Here is a 21,225-nt window from a genome sequence, read left to right on the forward strand (position 1 = left end):
GAAAAGTGAGTTTGTATCTATATATCCATGCGTGCCTATATATATACACAGCTCTGTGTGTGTGTGTGTGTGTGTACATATATATATATAAATATATATATTACACATACAGAAAAAGAGAGAGAGAGAAACACACTATATTATGGAAGCACCAGGGTATACCGTGTATAGGCAGCCATTCCTGCCAGACTAGTTTTACAAGAGGGGTGTCTGAGAGGGGGGCGTGTTTTTGGTTGACTGGTTTTGTTATCCTTGAAACATTAAATGGGCTTCTTTTTAGCTATGTGGGTTGTGTTTAGATGACAGCAACAAAAATAGTTGAGGAACTCAAATTAGTTTTGCAATGGCAGCCTTGCCCCCCACCAGTTGGAGATGTTGATCAAATATCCAACTCATTGACTTTTGACCAGTTGTAGCTCTTATATTATCCATCCACCTCTGCCTGTTAAAGCAATTGCTGTCTTGACACACCCAGTGTATGGAGAGAGAAGGGATTTCAAGTGGAAATATTTTCCTTGAAAATCAGTGAGGTTTAAAAAATGAATTTGAAAGATTTTTTTCCACTGAAAAGTACATTCAAGGACAATTAAAGCGTCTGAATTAGATGAGCAAAAGCTAGAAAATTCAGAAACATGGCTCAAAACTCTGTGCTGATGCCACCAGCTTTAACTCACCCCAGTGTGCTGGAATAAAAATACATAGTGACAGGAGGTAAGGCTGGGAGCATCAGACAAGATCCTGAGACTTAACCCTGTATGTCCTGTTCTTTCTGTAGGTTTCCAGTTGGAAACATAGATTCTGAGTTTGGATTTTCATTATTTTAATAGCTTCTATAAAAGTTGCCTTTTATCTAAAAAACAAATTAAATCCCCTCCTGATTCCATATCTATCTAGTGTGTATATACTGTCCTTTGTGAATATTTTAACCTTAGGATCATAGGCAATAAAAACCACAATTTTGAGTTCTTGGCTTAGTGCAGGTGCCGTGCCTAAAAGGGAAATTTCGGAGCTAATGCATTCTGAACATGTCAATGACCCAAAATTGGAGCATCTCGGGTACCCCTTCTCTCACTAAATGGAAAACAGAAGTTGATGCACATGGAACTGAGGGATAAAATTGGCAAATCATAGGCAGGTGCTGAGCAAGCTTCTGCCACATGAATTTGTTAATGCATCTTAATCCTGACCTGAAACACCCCAGCTTGCTAGTGCTATGTCCTCTCCTGACCAGGGACTGCAAAGATTGAAGAGTTGTAATGCACTGTCTTATATTTTATCGTAGGCAAACATCAATGACACCACCAACTACATTTCAGTTGTGACCTAATTAGAATTTGAACTCTGTTCCCTCGATGGACTCTCTCTCTCTTTTTAAAGAATGAAGTGGTTCTATAGCATTTGTGGGGTTTTTCCTCCTGTTAAACTACAGAGAGGCATTATTTCACATGAATGAAAAATTCAGATTTAAAAAAACACCCAGACGCATGTTTTGTTAGCTCTAAGACAAAAAGGAGACAGCACAGACTACCCCCTTCCATTTCTTTTGCCATCCTTCCATTTACAAATGGCTGAATTGTTGTTTCTCTTCATATTTTGCTAAATAAATACAAGTGCCCCGTTGAGCTGAGAGTTTGTATACCACGGGTCCGATTTTGATGACTGAAATGCAAACCTCTCCAAATAGGGCAGTACAATGGAAATACGAACTCATACTCAAGTGTGCTAGAAACAGCACCCTGGTGATTTGATGCTTTCTGCAACATCATCCATGGATTGTTGAACCCTTAAGTAATTTATAGATTCGTGCCAGGTGTTAAATATTTGGTAGCAGTAAAATAGATGAAAAAGTTGGAACTACGTTATTAATAGAACGTTGAAATATACCATATGTTTGCTGAGGGAATGGCTGTCGTATTCATAGAGTACAACTTCCATAACAAAACAAAAATGCCAAGTTAATTCCTTTTCTTTATTTTTTATTTTTAATTTTTTTCATAGCCATCCCGTGTGTGTGTGCGCACATCTATGGAACGTGTATCATCCAGTAAAATGATATAAAGATGTACATGACCCCGGTTTTTTTCTTTAAACAAGGAAAATTGGTTATTCATTTTTAACATGCAGTTGAACAATAATGCAACCTTTGTGCATTGGGGGGGGACTCTCTCATTCAGCTAAGCTTCACTATTTCTTTCCCAAAAAGAAAAGGAGTACTTGTGGCACCTTAGAGACTAACCAATTTATTTGAGCATGAGCTTTCGTGAGCTACAGCTCACTTCATCGGATGCATACTTTTTGCGAATACAGACTAACACGGCTGTTACTCTGAAACCTATTTCTTTCCCCACTCCCTCCACCTGCTACTTAATTTTAAAATTGATCTGGTTTAAATTTTCCTTTTCCCTTCACCACTCTAACCTGTGTAAATCTGGATTGCCATGCTTGAATCTGAATGTTGACTTTTTTATTCTGAAGGGGAAGGAACAGAGAAAGGAAGTAAACATTTTTTTTATGTACCTGAAATTTACATACATGCACATGTTGCTGGATCAGTCGACATCACCTAGAAACCCCTACTGTACTCTAAAGCCCAGCTATTTTTGAACCTTTTCAATTCAGTAACTGACAAAGACAAAAGTCCAAATGCTAGGGGACTACGTTCAGGTTTTCACCACTACCCATCAGAGGTATTAATTGCAGCTATTAATATCCCTCAATACAGAAAGAGATTCATAGCTGTGTGTCCTGTAGACACATCTTTCTGTGAAATGGTTGTGTATATAATACAAAGAATCAGAGAGAGAGTATTCAAAATAAATCAGGGAGTGGAAAGGCAATGTAAGAGAACGTCTTGTCCCAGATTTTTGAAGGGAATGGTGCTTTGAGGTTGCTGAATTCACACAATTTGATTTCTGGCCAATAATGTTGTTGTATTTAATTTTAATTTAATAGAATATTTTAGAGTGTGCAGGCACATTTTGAAAAATGATAATTATCAGATATGCAGTCCTCTTCATAATCATACTACATCACCAGGACATGGGTAGGGAACGGCACCTCTCAAAACTGAAAAAGCTTTTTAATGAATCATTGTTCTTGAACATTATTTTAAAATCACATTCGATTTACCACAAGACTCATTTTTGGAAGTCCATATAGTCTGGACCCTGTTTAAACAACAAAATAAAAATTCTCTATCCCTTGACTTCCATCACAGCAGAATCCTCAGTGCTATTACACTAGGAATGGTGTGGGGGGTCCCACTGTGTTGCTTAAAATCAGTATTATTGCTTAGCTGTGTATTTGGAATTAAATCTTGTGGCATGTTTTAAAAATTTGATGGAAAAATGTGACCTTCTAGTTTACCTACAACTGTAGTGGAAGACAGTGACCCTAGAAGAAGGTCATTTACTGGTGAAATAAAGTAAGCCATAAAACCTGGAATAGGATGTATTATTGTCAGTAAAAAACATAAAGGGAAAAAAAAAACCCACATGCAATCACCAGCATAAGAAGATTCTGAGAAGGACAGAGGGAGGCGGAGGAGAGAACAAGAGCAGCCCCTGTGGCAAAATGGTTAAAAGAGAAGAATAAAATCCAGTAAAAAAAAAAAAAAAAATCAAGCAGTCAAGTAGTTAATTGACTTTGCTTTAATCAGCCCAATGAATATTCATTAGTGTGCTGGTCCTAATCATGGGGGCCATGTTGTCCGCATTTAGTAAGCGCACGCTCAGCATCATGCATGCCTCAACAGCTTCCCTTCCTGTCTGCACTGACATTAAATTTAGAGGCTTTACGCCTTCACTAGCTTGCAGTTAGCACTGATTGGCCCAGCTGCTCTACTTGAAAATGCCATAGCAACCCCTGCCTGGTTGCCTAGCAACATTTTTTTTCTTTTTTCTTTTTTTTTTTTTTTGCAAAGGGCAAGCCAGTAATCCATAGGCTTAGTGTAGATAAAATGCCTTTGTGTGTGTGTGTATGTGTGTGTGTGTGTGCTATTATAGATATATATGTCTGAGAGAGAGATTGAATGAGAGGAAAGCACTCCTGTCTTCTCCTGTGTAACTCTGGCTACTATGGCGAGTGCCTGATCTTCTTCCAGTAGAATCAGGTGTTTACGGTTTTTTAAAAACTTTTTAAAATAAGTGTAAAACTACACCAGTTCTCAAGCTATGTGGCTCCTTTCCAGAACCTCATCCAATAGGGAGAAGAATGTACCTCCATCTGCATAATCCCCAATGGGATGGGGATCAACTGCTTTAAGAAATACAGGGCCTGATTCGGTGGAGGAACTTAATTCCTATCTGCATAAAGGAGGAGGTTCTGGAAATGAGCTACATGACAAATCAATGGAGTTACACAGATGTGAAACTGGAATAACACAGTGGTGAGTCGGGCCTCTAGACCTCAGAGTCATTGCTGCTTTTCCCTACTTGCAAATAGGGTGAGAGTCCTAAGAGAGATGGGCTCAACTAGCCAAACTCTTACCCCCATCCAGATTTCGAACACTGAAAAGGCAGTGAAGGGTGTGTACCGATCCAGGGTTTTGGCTCAGACCATTATAGAGACAAGGGCTATTTGTAAAACTCAGACCCAGATCGTAGTTCTGATTTAAAACACCCTCTTGTGGTCCAGAGATGGTAGGATCCAGAGTTGTGGTTCAGGCCCAGTTCTATTCTCTAATACCCACTTGAAGCCTCACGCAGACATTTCAGGGCTGCAGGAGTTCTTAACTGGTTATGATGACTTTCAAAGCCTTTTAAGTAACCCTAATCCCTTTTACAAATGAAGGGCCTCACCCTGTGTAGTGCTGACTTCAATGGGAGTTGGGGGCTGCAGAAAGAAACACAAAAATAGTCCAGTCCCTTTGGACTGAAGGGGGTGCGTGTGTGTGTATGTAAAATGTACATTGTGAGGCACTGACATAGCATGATGATGGGAGCTGTATAAGAACCCAAATAGCATCTTTCAGAGGATCAAGCAGTAGGGGCTTTCAAAAAGCATTACTCTTTTTTTAGTATTTTCCCCCTTTCTTATGGGCCTTTAGTTGTTACAAGTCCAAGATTAGTTCAGAAACTTATAGAGGAACTGGGCTTGATCACTGCCCTCTGCTTACTAAGAGTATTTAAATAGTTATAATTATTATCATGAATGATAAAAGTGGCATTCCCAGCTCAGGGTGTATGCACATGATTTATTAAAAGCACAGACAAAATCTACCTGCGTTCAAAGGGGAAAGAGAAAGGAACTAATTCCTCCCACCCCCAAACTGACAAGCACCCTCTGTTCCACCCACTGTGTTACTACACGGGGAAACCTGAGAGAAGAGAGGAGTCTGTCTCTATGCTCCGAAGGTCACACTGTCAGATCAGGTACAAGAACGAATTCTAGATGCTTTCTGGGAGAATGCCCTGCCAATGATGTTTAAATCTAGGGATGTTTGTCTCAAATGCTCCAATTGACCTCAAGAACCATGGCAAAGCCAGCTTTCTGACATCCAGGTTCCAACACATGGAATTGCATCCGGAAAAAAATTGTGTGAATTACTTGTTCTTGTGATCATGTTTGGTTGATAACATTTGTGAATAGGAACCGTCCACTTCCATCTGAGTACACTTTGAAAACTGGAGGGGGTCTGTTCAGCAGAAAGGATCAATTCATTTTGAATAGAGTTTATCTTGTCAAATATCAATCCTGAGGATAATGTTACTATCCTCTGAAGTTGAGTTTCCATGGCCCTGTTGCTTGTGTAGTCATTCTGTACCAGTAACATTTTTCACCCTTTGTGCTCGTATAAATGACAACACAAGGTGAAGAGCAACGAAGGGTTGGACCTTCTGTCTTTTAAATCAGTACAGTGCCAAAAAGAGCTGGCTGAAGAATAAGAATTGTGATTTGTGAATATGCTCACAAAGGAAACCACCAAGTTTAGTTCACGTGATCCAACTGTTCGTTCATGATCCAACTGTTCATTCTTCAGAAGCATTTGGCCAACAGTTGAGTATTTTGCTGTAATGGTCATGAATTGTGAAAATGTCACAAATGTTATTGTGATTGGAAGTGTTATTTATCTGTTAGAGGAAATGTGTTATTGTTTCAATCATCCAATCAGGGAATAGAAAACATACCTTGTGATTTGAATGATAAACTGAACAAGGCAAACAACTAACAAAGGCTATGTCTACACTACAGTTTGTCAGCATCATTTCTGTTGCTCAGGAGAGTGAATAAACTCCCCCTCCCCTGCCCCAGTGATATAAGTTACACCGATATAAGCGCTGGCGATGACAGCGCTATGTTGGCAGGAGAGCTTCTCCCACTGCCACTCATGGGGGCTGGAGTAGTTAAGCCAACAGGCTCTCTCCCACTAGCTTCGAGCAGCTACATTAGAAAGCTTACAGCATGCCACTAAAAAAAAACAAACCAAACAATCTAAGCATTTATAGAAATGAGTGTGATTTTTTTAAAGTAGTGAATTTAATGTAATTTCCTATTTTGGTTTGTTCTTACAGATTTGTTGCTGGATACCAAAACTTCTGTGAAACAGTCACTGTGGCCCGTGATGGAGAGGAGACAAGTAAGCTTTCGGAGACATTGTGTGCCTTAAACAAGCTCTAGACTTGGAATACTCCAGCACTGTATTTGCTGCACAATGGAGTCAGTATTTGCACTAATATGAGTCTTTTTTCCCTCTCAAGACATAAAACTATGGAAATATTCTCCTACTCAAATACTGTTACTTAAGGTAGAGAGGCCAAGCCGGCATTCTTACTACTTTCACGCAAAGGTTGCTTAGAACCATTGCTTGGTGCCATTTCATGGCTTGTACCTCCAGCAAAGCTGAAAATAGTGCATACAGGGAGCTGGAGGTCAAGGGGTAGATTTGGCTGGAAGGATACATTGCAAGGACTCCATCTGAATCTTACCTGTGTGATTGGGAGCATTCATGCACCTAGGCAGGAGGATCTGAGGGTGCCAGGGAGTCATGGGAGGATAAGAAGGAAAAACAAAACAACTGTAAATAGTTCTGCACTGAAAGATGACAAATATACCTTTTTAAAATGTGGTCAGTTGTGCTTAGAAATAGATGCATGAAGGCTATTTTTCTGTTCTCCTGTCTTTTTTATCCCTGACTGAAGTTACGAGACAGAGAGGAGGAAAATGTAGGGGAAGTCAGGAGAGAGAAGACTATCCCCCAAATCATGCAAACAAATGAAAAGGGCCAAACTGGGGAGGGGCGAAATAGATGATTTCTGAAACTACCTCTACAACCAGCTACCGAGATTCAAAACATGCCACAAGAGCAAGGTCATCAAACCCAGAAATGAGGCAGTCTTCCCTCGAAGGGCTAGGGAACGCTGTAGCCACATCCCCATCACCTACTGGCACCTTGGTAGTGTCATACAAACATGCAATGTACCTTCCATAAAGCAGCACCCACGTGGCTCAGCAGAAGGCTGTTGTACGTTCTGATTTTTACACCGAACAAGTGGGGCCGTGAATGACATGACACCACCCACGATGCCCAAGGTTGGGTAGGGTTGCTGCTGTTGTAGTAGTGGCAGTGATGATGTTGATGACAATTAGCCACCGGAGTTCAGGCTGGGAATGAGGAATGGATGCATCTGTCACATTATCTGTTCTATCAGCCATATGATGCCTTAAGCAAGAAGGCAAAGGGAAGGCATTCTGTGTTGCTGTTTGCTCATTCGGCCGAGTGTGGGGGTTATTTGAGGATTTTGTATTTTATGGTTGCTCATCAGGAGAGACTTTGCTATTCTGTTCCTATCACATTTATTCATTTAGAAAAGAATGGCATTTTAATATTTGTTTAACCATAATCAAGCCTTCTGTTTCATAGCTGACTTAAAATTTCATAAAATGGAGTAGACTATATTCTGTAGAGCTTAATCTGCAAAACTATGACTTTGCAAAACAAAACAACGAAAAAGCAAAACCCACCAAACAAAAATTATATTTATTTCTGCCACGAAGGCCCCTTGAAACAAAAACTGGACATTTTGATTAGCTGGGCTTGTGGGCAGAATGCCACTGTATCCAGTCATTGACAAAAGTACTTTTGGGCCCAGGAGGGGGAAGAGGAAGAGAGGAAGATCTCTGCTTAGAGAACCACTGATGCAGCAAGATGTAAGTGATGTGTTGTGTCTAGTTGCATCATGCGTGAGTCCATCAGTGACTTAAAGACACAGTACGCTCAATGCAGCCTACCTTTGCTGCCTTCCCATCTACCACTGCTGATCCACTGGTGATGAATGTTCAGGTTTACCACTTCATGCCTTCAGGAAACTTTTTACGGGCACACTAAATGAATTTCTTTGCTGGAAAAGAGCAGGAACTTCTTCAAACTTTGGTGAAGAGCCACCATCAAATCATTATACTGGTTACACCACACTATTATTATTATTATTTTACAATAAAACGTAACATTTTGTTAGATGGTAATCTTCTTGAGTGCCTTTTAATACTCTGGTTATATTCCAAATCACTTTACAGAGCAATGAGTTAGATCCTGGTTGAGGAGTAACTTGGCAGGCAAGTGTGCAGATATTATATGTTTAGCAGTATCTTTGTACACAACCTTGTATTTTTGTTATTATTTGTATGACAGTTGTGCCAAGACTACAATAGGGTTCAAAAAATAACTAGATAAATTCATGGAGGATATGTCCATCAATGGCTATTAGCCAGGATGGGCAGGAATGGTGTCCCTAGCCTTTGTTTCCCAGAAGCTGGGAATGGGCGACAGGGGATGGATCACTTGATGATTACCTATTCATTGATGATTACCTGTTCTATTCATTCCCTCTGGGGCACCTGGCATTGGCCACTGTCGGAAGACAGGATACTAGGTTAGATGGACCTTTGGTCTGACCCGGTAGGGCCGTTCTTATGACTTATTAGATAAATAGACCTTCCTCTCCTCCTTTTCACAAGACTAGTAAAGGACAGAGTAAGGGATAGAACTCCACAAAGAGTCTCTTAGCCCATGGCCAAAGTGTCTGAGATCCATGCCTTGACCTACTCACGAAAGCACCGCATTCTTTTTAAATTAGCCCTGGAATGATGACCTCCCAAAGAGGATACATCTGGGAAACGCTGTCTTGCTCATATTGCAATGCTATTCTTGGCAGTAGTGCCTTCTAGAGAGTATCTGTGCAAATTATATAAAATTTCAGTTCGCATCTGTTCCCAGCTTTTAATATCCATGGATCTTGGATAATCTAATGCCCATCCATCTCTGTTTGTAGTGTACTGGTTAGTGCAAACTTCCCTCTTTGCCTCTGAAACATGGTGCAACTTGAATTAGTTTTGGATGGCTTCAGCATTAATCACATTGGTAATGAATCGGTTTCAAATGTTACATTAGAAGGCCTATGATTTCAGTGATGTTATGGATGGCACTATGCTCTTGATGAACAGAGCCTGCAGAAATGTTTAGCAACAACAACTGAGGCCAGCATGCCTTTCCCCATAACAATTGTTGGAGCAGTACATTAACAATAGCGTTGCAATGATATTAGGCATGCTTTGCATCACTGAACGTTATACTAATGCTTGAACAGCTAACAACTCTGGTAAGACAAGAATGAAACTGAAAACCTGTGCACCACTGCCACAGAGATCCTATGGTGTTTACACATCCATTTCATTGTGTTATCATTTGTGTACACTAGTATATTACTATAGAGGGACTGTTGTATTAGGAACGGCTACCATCAATGGTGGGAGTTTGGTTTTGTCATGGTAATACAATGCCAATACACTGCAGACACAAAAGTAAGTTCTGCATGGCTTGGCAAAGAGATTTTCACATAGCTGCAGGCTGAATCTATCAGTTTCTCAATGTTCGTAAACAGGAATGAGTCAACGATAATTTTTAGGAAGGCTGGGTTTCTCGTACTATAAAGCATTTCACAAGACATGCAATGTGCATACCATCATCAGACTGTCTGTATAGCTTGCAGACTCTTAAAATCATGCAGCAGGAAAGGGGACTCTCTCAATCCACTGTATTTGTTGTTTAGCATGACCAGAATAACCTGCTAGTGCTAACATGATCTTCAACACTAGTACACAATCATCTATTATCCTACATAAAGTTGCAGGATGTCAAAATTATCCAATTGTTAGGAGCAAACAAAACAGCTCCCATGTTGCCTGTGTACATCATTTTGCTAAATTTGTTTTTAGTGACATCGTTCTGGGGCTCTACCTCCCCAATCCTACTAAAATTCAGCCTTTGCATGAAATCTCATACGCTGCTCCTTCTGTTGACCAAAGCTGGTGGTTCATCTTTACTTTCTTTACATTTTCTTTTCCATGGGAAGTGAAAAGTAAAGAGAGAGAGTGACAGATAAGAAAGGTTTGGAACATGATAGTTTGGGTGGGCATTTTCTCTATACTGTCTATTAACACTGTGGGGCAGGTCCTCAGCTGGTTTTAAGTTGTTTTAGTTGAGAATCTGATGCTATCTTTTCAAACCTGCCCTAAGGAAGTAACATGAGGCGTGGGCCTTTACAAATCCTTCCTGTTACCCTAAAAATCATTCTCTACAACATATGATCCTTTTAGCCCTCCCTAGCATGAATAGCAGCAATTTTGTCCCAGATGACAAGAATGGCAAGGTCATATCTGGCATATCAGGGGGACAAAAAAAGTAGATAAGCCAAATTTTTAAACACAAAGGACTTAACAGGGCATCCAAATTCTGCATTCTAAAAAAGAATTGATTAGCTGTAAATCCAGCCCCATTGACTTTAACTGCTTTAAGAAAAAAGGAAAATATTTGTAAAGGATATGTTTCATGCAAACTCATTTTTGTCATCTCTCTCTGCACATAATAATACCTAATAAAATCACCATGGTCAATGGGATGATAATATTTTCTGATAGGGGTATTGCAACCTTTTCATTTCTTAGTACCCTGTCTCTCTGCTGCTCCTGGTGGTGGTGGTATAGAACTGTAGACTGAGTTACTGTGTTAGCATTCATCTAGCCTGGGGAAAGAATCTGATGATGGCACGGACCTTCAGCTCCTAAACGTGCAGATAATAAAGTTAAAAGGAGAAACACAAAAGTGAGAGGGGAAGTAAATGAAAATAAGCCCTGTGTGGTCTAGGGAACAGTGCACCTCCTCTTTCTGTATTTCTCAATGGAACAAGTCTGTTGTAAAGGGTACAAACCTGAAGGGCTCCTGAAGCTTTTCAGCTCACTGATGGATTCTCTGAAACCCTCAGCATCGTCCTCCTTTTTAGCCAGCGGAGTCGATAAAATCAGATCAAGGCTTAGCATTTCTAAACAAAGGGGAGTGGTAAATGGGCTTTTAAACACTGGAACCTGTCCAGCTCATTGGGAGGCAGGGAAGGGGAGGAGAAGGGAGGGTCACGAGGAGACAGTACGAGATGCCAAACTTTGAGCGGAGTGGCACTTGTGAGCAAAGTTGTTGGAAAGTCATTTAGTTGGCCTTGGCATAGCCTCCCTTGCTTGTGCTGTGCGGGGAGGGGATGCGTGTGGAACAGATTGCCAGACGCCTGTGCCCATGAAGGGTGGGGAAAGAAGGCTGCCCTGGAAAGATGCCAATGTTCCCTAGGCTTTATGCCATGAGGATTTTTTTTCTCCTTTCCCCCTCCCACAAACACGCACTAGCAGGCTGTCAGGAAGAGCATGCTGAAAAGGATCTGACAGTTTGAACAACACTCGATGACTTAGTTTGTTTTCCCTGACTTCATGCCAGCAAGCAGGTCTATGGATGAGAGGCTTTATTAGGCTTTTAAAGCCACTGACATTGGTCTTTCTTTGACCTGAGGTACTTGAGAAGAAATGAAAACAACGTGTAACTTTCATGAAGTTGAAAGAACACCCAAATAGAAGAATATGGTTTACAAGAGATACAAAGTATCCCAAAATGCTTCCCAGGGTGAAGTGGAATAGAAAGGGGGAGTGAGGGGGGACCTCTTTCTGGGCAAAGGAAGAATGCTTTCAGTCTGGGATCTCAATGAGGAGGCAAGCTGATCCAGCTAATTAGGATATGACAAGATGATCACGTCCTAAGTATGGAGTCATAACTAGTCATCGATTATCTAGGCACCTAACATTGCTGCCAGTGGGAAAAATACTGGAAATTAATACTTCCCACCAGGAGCCTGTAAACAGCCAGTCAGTTGCTAGTTCCATGTCACTACTGATGGAGAACAGATTCAGTTTCTTCTCTTCCAATATACTGCATATACCTGTCACAAGAGCTCTGAAAGCTATGGTATAAAACATGTAATAGGAAAGGACTGTTATAAAGCCACTGGAGGTGAGAGCACCTCAAAAAAAGTCAGATTTGGTTCTGTATATTCTACAAACTATCCAGGCCTCTTGAATCCTCAGATGTGAACTTTCTGTGTGAACCATGCCTTTATTGTGCACAGAAGTTTGGATCAGAGATATTGGCAGGAAACAAAGATTTAGCCCTTGCTTCTGAAAAATCTTTTTGGAGGTTGAGGGGAGAAGGAGCCATGGAAGCTAGAGGAGATAGAAGAAAAAGATGTGAACCCCCTTGAGTGAAAAAATGGTTTGAAATAGGCATTGTCTACACACGTTACACTGATTTAACTAAATTCATTTTGAAACTCATCTAGGGTATGTCTACACTTAGAGCTGAAGGTGTAAATTCCAGCTGATCAAGCTAACATGCTAAAAATAGAGGTTAGTTATGGCAGTGTGAGTGGTAGTGGGGGCTAGCTACCCCAAGTACATAACTAGTCTCTCGGACAGGTTAGTAGTTGGGGCAGTTAGCCTCTCCCATTGTTTATGTCACCATGGCTACCTACTATTTTTATGCACTAGCTCAATCCAAGCTAGTGTGGATTATCTCCTCAAGCTGCAATTTACACCTCCAGTTTGAAATGTAGACTTCCCTTAGTTAAATTGGTACAACTGTGTTGTACAGAAACTCTTTAAAAAGTTTGAGTGCCTTATATCAATATGGCTTACGGAATTGACTTAAGCTAATATTTATATTTCTGTAGTTTCTATGGTCCTCAACCAGGCTGGCACCCGTTGTGTTCTAGAAATATATAGAAAATGGGCTAGTAAATAAGCAACATTGATATAAAGCACTCTTAAACTGATTTAAGAACATCTACATGAGGGGGTTGCACCAGTTTCTAAACCAACTTAGTTAAATCAGTGCAACCTCTGAATGTAGATGAGGTCTCAGTTGATCAGGATTTAAGACTCTTGGATGTTGAAAGTGGGTTTCATTATGCTGGAAGGAGTCTTCATTGGGAGAAAGAATAAAGAAGAGTTCATTTTATTTTCCCCCCCCCCAGCCAAAAAGAAGGGAAATTATAATCATTCAAGCTTATGGGACTGAAGGAATTTTTAATTATGAATAGAGAGAAGATGCCTTAACAAACAGTTTGGTTTCTGACCTATCAATCTTTGTGGAAAATGGTGGAAAATGAAATGAATCTATTTAGGTCCAAGCAGACTAGCTGAACAGTTTGCATTATTACTAGACATGGATGATGAATGGTGGTGGAAACTCACTGAGAGCCAGATCCAAAAAAACCCTTTGAAGTCCATGGGATTCTCTTCATTGACTTTGATGGGCTTTGGATCAGACCATGACTACCTAGTGAACACAGAAGGAACAAAGACGTGGTTATAAGAGTAGGGCTAGCTAATATTTTCTGCCACCTGGAGACCTCACAATGTTGTGACCCAAAGGAATTCCAGTGGTGGCCCAAAACAATTTGAGCATTGGCCCAATCCTGCTCCCACTGGAATCAATGACACAACGCATACTCCTGTAGAGAAGGAGGCTTCCAGTTTTTAATATTCTCACTATTCATTGTAGTATCTTTGCTTATAGGATTGTGCTGTGTTCATTTGTGCAAATTAGTTTTGGAAGGTTAATGTTCAAAAATGAAGGGCATTGCAGTGGTGTTCTGGAGGGGTCTAGCTCTTTTCCTTCTAATAATATCTTCTGTTGTGCTAAATAATACTTCAGAAGGTTCACATATTGATTAGCAACATGGATATTCAAAGTCTACCCAGTGAGCTCAGGCCAGCATGACATCTTTGTTTCCTAGTACTCAGATGGACTGCTTGCCAGGTCTTTAAATGGTTCATCTAGCTAGCCATGCTTCACTGGAGGGACTGATTGCTTCTACACTAGTCCATGAACTTAATGAGCAATGTATGAAAAATCTCTCCAAAGGTTTGATGTTTTGCTGTGAACTTCTGTTGCTGTGAATCAGGGAGAGGGTTGACTTGGAAATAGGACTCACTACTACTGTGTCTTTTGCTTAGGCTCTTAAGCTATTCCAGTTGTGAGATTTTTTTCTTCTTCTTGTCTTTATGTAGGACTGACCATTCTGAATGATCATGTTATTGCATGTGTCCGATGAGCCATATGGAAGCTGTGAGGCTTCTGGAGTGTTTTGGGAATGTAATGTCTGAAATTGATTAGCTCAGCATTCTTATTACTGCATTACATTCACAGCCATATCCACTTGTTCCCTGTAATTTATTTACATTTTTTATAAGAAGCCTTGGTGATGACATGAGAGATTCCACCCCCACCCCGAATGCCCACACACACCCACTTGAAATAAGACAACTGAAGACTAAAAACACACGATGAAGGGGAAAGGCTTTTGGCAGTGCTATTTGGGATTCACCTTGACTAAGTGATGGGCAATGTTTTGTAAAAGGTGCTTTGTTCTCAAGTTGCCTTGTACAGTGCGTAGCACTAGATAACTCGAAGTTTCTGACTTGGAAGTTTCAGCTCTCGTGGCAACGTCAAACAGACAAAGACAAGTTATACGGGCTCCATGAAACGCCCCTGAAGTAGGGCTAGCATTACCATCTACGTTTTATTTTGCTTCCAGCAAGAAGCTACAAAATATACAGAAAGTAGAATTTTACCTCCTGGCAACATCCTGGATTCTTTTTCTCTGAGGCATCTGTAGCTACTGTTTCCACACACCTTCCCTAGACTTGGCTGTCCTGTCCTGCTTCCAAAAAACCTACTGTCAGTTGTTTAACAGTTTTGCTAGCAAATCGGGCAGTGGGAAGTTTTGCTTGCTGTGTCTCTTTGTTCTCCTGTGTTCGAAGAGTCTGTTATTTTCCTGCACCTGCAGAGCCTGTTAATATCCTCAGTTTGTTCAGTTCCTTGACTACATTGCAAACGCACAGTGACTGAAATGCTGTCGGGTGCATCTTCCTTCCTCTTTTTTAAAATTATCCCTATCGTACTCTTCAGTCTTGATGGCCATCCCATAAGCAATGAAGGCTGAACAATGGAGGAACAGAATTTGATTCAATTCAGTGGAACTGGTCTCACTATGAAGAGGTTAACCTAAAAAAAAAAAAAAAAAAAAAAGAGACCAACTCAGAGTATTCATTAGGGGCATGTTGTTGGCCACAGTAGTTGGTATCTAAAAACCACAAGAATTTAGGAAATGGCAGCAGCAAAGGCTGGTGATACCTGAAAGCAAAAGTGCTAAATTAAACAAATAAAGGCGCATTCAGACCCATTTTACTGCAGCAGGTAATCACACCACTCAAAAAAGGGGAGACAAAGCTTTACCCAAAGGAACTTCCATTGAATTATGGGATGGAATAGGACTAGAATACCACCTAGTTCTGTTTGTCTAGTTGGTTCAGACAGTGGGAGATTGTTAAAGAGCTGAACCCCGGAATGATTTCCTCGTAATGCACTTCTACATCAAAATGTTATACATTATTTTAAATAGATTGAATAAAATAGATTATGCCCCCTTAAATCAATACACAAAGGGGTCTATGAGTGAGATGGCGGAGGCTGGGTAAGGCTTGTCAGGATCCAAATTGTCCTCCTCCTGGTTCCATTGAAATCACAGACTGGGGCAGTATTATCTTCTCTGTGGAGCTCCCACAAGGTCCAGGCCAATAGTGCTTCTCCAATGGAGCTGTTGAGGTATGCCAGGGGCTAAAGGCAGTGTAGAGGCACAAAGTGTCCACAGAGGTGGTCTCGGCCTTCCAGGGATCCATAGGGAACAGCAGAGTTAGAGGACCAGCTCTATGCTCATATCTGGTTTTGCTGTTCTAATGGAACAATGAGATTTCTTCCCTCAGAGACCTCTCTTTTGATGGGATGGGATGATCTGGGCCCTTACCTTTTATGCCTTGTTCCAGCAATTCAGTCTATGCTCACCCTAATGCCACAAATCAAGGGAACTTTGTTACATCTTAAAAAAATAACACAATGAAGCCGTCATCTATGACTAAGGCCTTTGGATGCTACCATGATACAAATAATGAAAAAGAATAATAAGGCACTTGTCACCTTTAATAAAAACTTGAAACGTTGTCCTTGACACTTACTATTCCATGGTCATGAATTCATGCTTCATTGGGATCCTGATAGTATTATGTATCACATCTGTGTAAATCCCCAGAATATTAAACATTTTAACAAGGAATCGCAAATAACAGGAATGGACAGTACAGCTATTGGGCTGACTTCTCTACATCAAAGCAAACCACATGTAACCCATGACTAGCACCTCTCTTTTCACTTACATTTTCTACCTTCTTCCATGAAACATGCCTCCTTGGAAGATACAGGGGAATTGTTCAGTACCTGAGTGAGTCAAGATGAAAGAATGGCCATGGAGGGGAGCTTTGTTTCATGAGTTATGCCTCTATGTAGTGTGGCAAATTGTCGGCACTACTATGATGGGTCTTGCACTTTCTCTTCTTGGGTGGGGGTTCAGGGCACCATTTCTTGCCCCTGAACTGGGGCATTAACTGCCCCACTAGTGTCCTAGAGGAGGGGAGTGGAGAGGGAGGGACCCGGGCCCACCCTCTACTCCGGGTCCCAGCACAGGGGCCCTAGGGATAGCAGTAAACCACTAGAACTAGCGGTTCCTTCCCCTGGGCTACTTCCCTCTCCTGCCCTTCAGCTTGTGGGGCTTCCTGCCCTCCCTCTGCACAAACCAGGTGTCCCTTTACCTAGGGTCTTGGTCTTCTTAGCCCACCACAGCACTTCTCCAAACTCTCCTCTGCTTCTCTCCAAACTGCTCTCTGCTCCAATGCCAATCTACTCTGCTTCAACTCCTCCTCTTGTCTGTCTGATTGAAGCTGGATTTTTTTTTAATCATGTAACTGGCTTCAGGTGCTTTAATTAATTTATAGCAAACTTTCTTCCCTCTACAGGGAATAAGGCTCCTTCTAACACTCTCCTGCTGCCCTCTGGCCATGCTGTATCACAGCAGATATAATGCTTGAGAGCTATATAAGCTATAAACTCCACTCAGCATCTTGATCTGTAATTGTACATCTGTCATCAATGTTACATTTTCAACCTGGGTTGGATTTCAAATGAATGTCTTTTTTTTTTCTCCTATGAGAGAACTGGGTAATTGGCAGAGTTGTGGAAAAGGATGATCCAAAAATGCATCATTTCATTCTGAGCCATTTTACAACCCAGAAATGTTTGTGTGCAGGTCATTTGCAAATCAAAAGCATGAGAAATGCCAAGTGTTGCATTGCCATCACCCAAGAAATATTTTGAAATTTAAATATGAAAATAGGAAATTGCAAAATATTCATGTTTTCTTTCAATTTTCCTTGGAAATTTTTGAGTGAAAATTGGTGCATTTTTCACTCCAGTAATGCCTCATTTCTTTAGCAAGACCCACATAGCTGGATGAGGTTTGGTGGGGGAAAAGGTGAAAAAATCAGATTTTTTTAGGTTTGTTGAAAACTTTGTTCTTGTTTAATAAGAGGGAATATTTGAGTTAAAACAGGTTAAATAAATACAGTAAATTGTCTCTGGGCCTGATTCTCCTCTCACATTGGTGTAAATCAGGACTAGCACCATTAAAAACAAAGGCGTTCTGCTGCTGCAAAGCCAGTTAAGTTAGAGGACAATCAAGATCCTTATGCAATAGTTCTACCCACTACAAACATAACTCAGCCCAAGAACATTTATACTTCAGCTAGGTTTACACGCCGAGCTAGAGGCGTGATTCCCCTGTTTGCACACGCACACTCACACTGGCTCTCATCAAGCTAGTGCGACTGTACAGAAGACTGTAGCCACAGCAGCATAGGTAGAAGCAGCGGTGGAGGCATGGCTTAGTCTGAAACCCGGGGGTATGTAGTTCACATGGGTTAGCCGTGCCTTCAATGCTCCTACTCATGCAGCCACAGCAACGCTGCGATTTGTACTCTCACTAGCTTCATGAGAGCTAGCGTGCGTGTACGCACACTCACAGAGGAATCCCATCCTTAGCTCGGAGTGTCGATGTAGCCTTCATCTGGCAGTTCTACTGAGCCCCTAACGCATCGACTGGAAGAAACATCCCCTGTCTGCTAAAGACTCCAGGACTAGCGCTCCACTTTTTAAAAAAAAAAAAAAAACTTTGTGCTGTCATTAACCAACTGGCTGTAAAATGCTACCCTTAAGATGTGGTAGTGGCTTGCACTTTGCACAGTTGTGACAACACCAGATGCAATACAGGTCCATCATGTCCCCTATGTTGTAAGCACAGATTTTAAAGTCTCTTCTTTAAAAGTTCAATGAGGATGACGAGTGACTTGGAAAGTCGCGATCTGCCTGCCAGTTTACCCAAGGCAGAGGGCGGTCTGGGGGACATGGACCCTGTAGCAGCTCCCTGTCTGGCATGGTGTGTCTCTCACCCAGTGTGCCAGCACACTGGAGAGTGGAGCCTGGACTCCACCCACTCACTCAGGAGAGGGAACAGCAGCTCTGTGGAAACTCCATACCATCCTTGCAAGGCTGGTAGCTGGTGCAAGGAAGTAGGGGGGTAGGTGTACAGGACAGGCCATAATCTGGCCCGACATAAGATTTGTGAACTTTGTGCACTGATCTGTATTTCTTATGTAAATCAAAGCCCAGGAGAGAATGCGAATCCATTCTATGTCACCTGGTACAGAGGCCTTGGCTTGTTTTATTTTTAAGCAACAGCTTAATTTTCAGGAAGAGCCATGTGTGTTTCATGTCCCCATCTGTGGCATCCTTTCTAGAAATCCTAGAAATGTAGGGCTGGAGGGGACCTCAAGAGGTCATCTAGTCTATCTCCCTCCAGGATAATCCTCCAGGATTACATTATAAAATCACATGATGAAACAAAACATCCAGTGTATTTATTATAACCAAATACCCCCAAGTTTTAAACCTGTATTGGAAAATCTGGCCCAGTGCCACAGTTTCCTGATCTGCAAAATGGGGATGATAATAATATTTATCCAACTTGTAAAGTGCTGTGATATGCTCAGGTGAGAAGGTCTAAGGAGGAGACGTCATGCTTAATACTTCGTCCTGCCATGAGTGCAGGCGACTGGACTAGATGACCTCTCGAGGTCTCTTCAGGTCCTATGATTCTATGCCTTCACTGGCTGGTAACCCAGAATCTCTCTAAGGGCAACATAAAGTAGAAAAAAATTAAAAATGGAAAATGTTTTTTTCAAAAATTAGATCACATAAATGGTCTGAGACAGTAAAATGGAGATTTCATTTCTTGGTGTCTCATGAACACTTATTTTCTTGTCATACTACCAAAAGGACTTTTTAAAAAAAATAAGCAGGTTTATAAAGAAACAGATTTGTTCTTGCAATAGTTCCTTTTGAATTATGTTCTCCTGCCCCTGCCACCCCTTAAAAGAAAAAAAGTACATGCACATCCCCTCTCTGTGCTCTCTTAATTTCTTTTTTTAATTTAAATTTCCCTTATGAGAAATCAGATATATGCCTGGTTTATTTCTGAATAACATTTCTTTTAGTCCCTGTAAAGTTGTCCTTTTTTTTTTTTTTCAAATGTATGTGCTGATCTTCTGTGTTCTTTAATACCTTTCAGGAGATTTCCATTCTCTGCATCAAGTCTTCCTAAATTGTCTCTTTAATCCCCAGGTTCTTAGTGCTTGGCAATGAAGTGCTGCGATCGGAAGGTGGAGTTTTCTTCTCATTAGCTGCTTTTAACATTCACCTCCTTTGTTTGTGTATCTTCTTTAGATCCCTTCCCTTTGTGGGCATGGCTTTGCTGTTGCGAAGTGTTAATGAGCCTCTGGCAGGGATGACATCTGGGACAGAGGACATTAGGTTTTGAAAACGTACTTCTCGTGTTATGAGGCCTGTTACCTCATTTGAGCAGCAATTGAAGCCTTTAAAGAGCAAAGACAAAGGAAACACTAGCTTAGGGCTGCTACTTTTTGTCATGACGGAAGTCCAAGGAAGGGAAACAGGGAGGGGGAAGGAGGAGATATGAAACGACATTTGTAAGGGGGAGGAGAAAGAGAGGGATATGGTGAATTGATTTATAAATACTGAGTCTCACTTAAATACCTGGCATAGGAATAAACTGATATAGAATACATCTGTGGCACACCCATCTGTTCAGATCCTTTATATCCGATTCCATAGTCATGGCTATTGGAGGGAGGAATAAAACTGTTAAAGCCGTGCAATCATAGGCACGTAGGCTGCATCTTACCGAACAGATTAAACTAGTGATTTACAGCCTCTGGGCTGCAAATAGATGTCAGGGGGTCACGACCATAATGACCTTCCTGTGTTGCCAAAGGAAAGGGTGGTAGATCCCGGCTAGATGGGATGGTGGATCCCAGTATGGGAAGGGTTGATTCACCCCTACATTACTGCAGGGTAACACCAGTGTGACTTAACTGGAATCTGGTGGATCAAGGCCTTAGTCTTAATTCCAGCAATGCATACCTGCTATTTCAGAAGAAAGTGACTGGACCTGGATAATTATTCAATACTTTATAAATACTGAGGAACGGAGCTGGTTCTAGACTGATCTGACTTTGCTGCTCTTTCCATGTCAGAGGGCCTGGGCTTCTTTGGTCACATGAATGACACCTCTCTTGGAAGAACCATCCTGATATAGCAACACTTCCAGATATGAGTCACTGTGAAAGTTTTCCTAATAAAATAAAGTGTAGTGCCCAGGGGCTTTGATACATGTTTGAGAAATTTGTAAGCAAACTATTTGTCGGAATGTAGATATTTGTGGGAAAGTAAAAAGCCACCTTTAGTGGAGGGGAGGGGAGGGGAATCATGTGAATTTGGAAGCTAACAGCAGCTGCCAGATGGCCTAACGGATTAATCCCTGGTCTAGGAGCAAAGAAGTCCTGCATACTAATCCCACCTATGCCACTGACTGACTAGCTGTTCATTACATA

General features: G+C 41.3%; 1 protein-coding gene across 1 annotated transcript in view; it reads left to right on the top strand.

Moving 5' to 3' along the window:
- Positions 1–21,225, top strand: part of LOC311529346 (uncharacterized protein) — a gene marked incomplete at its 3' end in the record, with an annotated part of 243,415 nt that overhangs the window by 61,653 nt on the left and 160,537 nt on the right. Inside the window, exon 2 of the mRNA XM_084645293.1 lies at positions 6,513–6,577. Coding sequence (XP_084501419.1) covers positions 6,513–6,577 — 65 coding nt within the window. The remainder of the gene's footprint in view (positions 1–6,512; positions 6,578–21,225) is intronic.

The sequence above is a fragment of the Lepidochelys olivacea genome (genome assembly GCF_965140295.1).
Source record: "Lepidochelys olivacea isolate rLepOli2 genome assembly, chromosome: 13".
In the NCBI taxonomy this organism is placed as follows: Eukaryota; Metazoa; Chordata; order Testudines; family Cheloniidae; genus Lepidochelys; species Lepidochelys olivacea.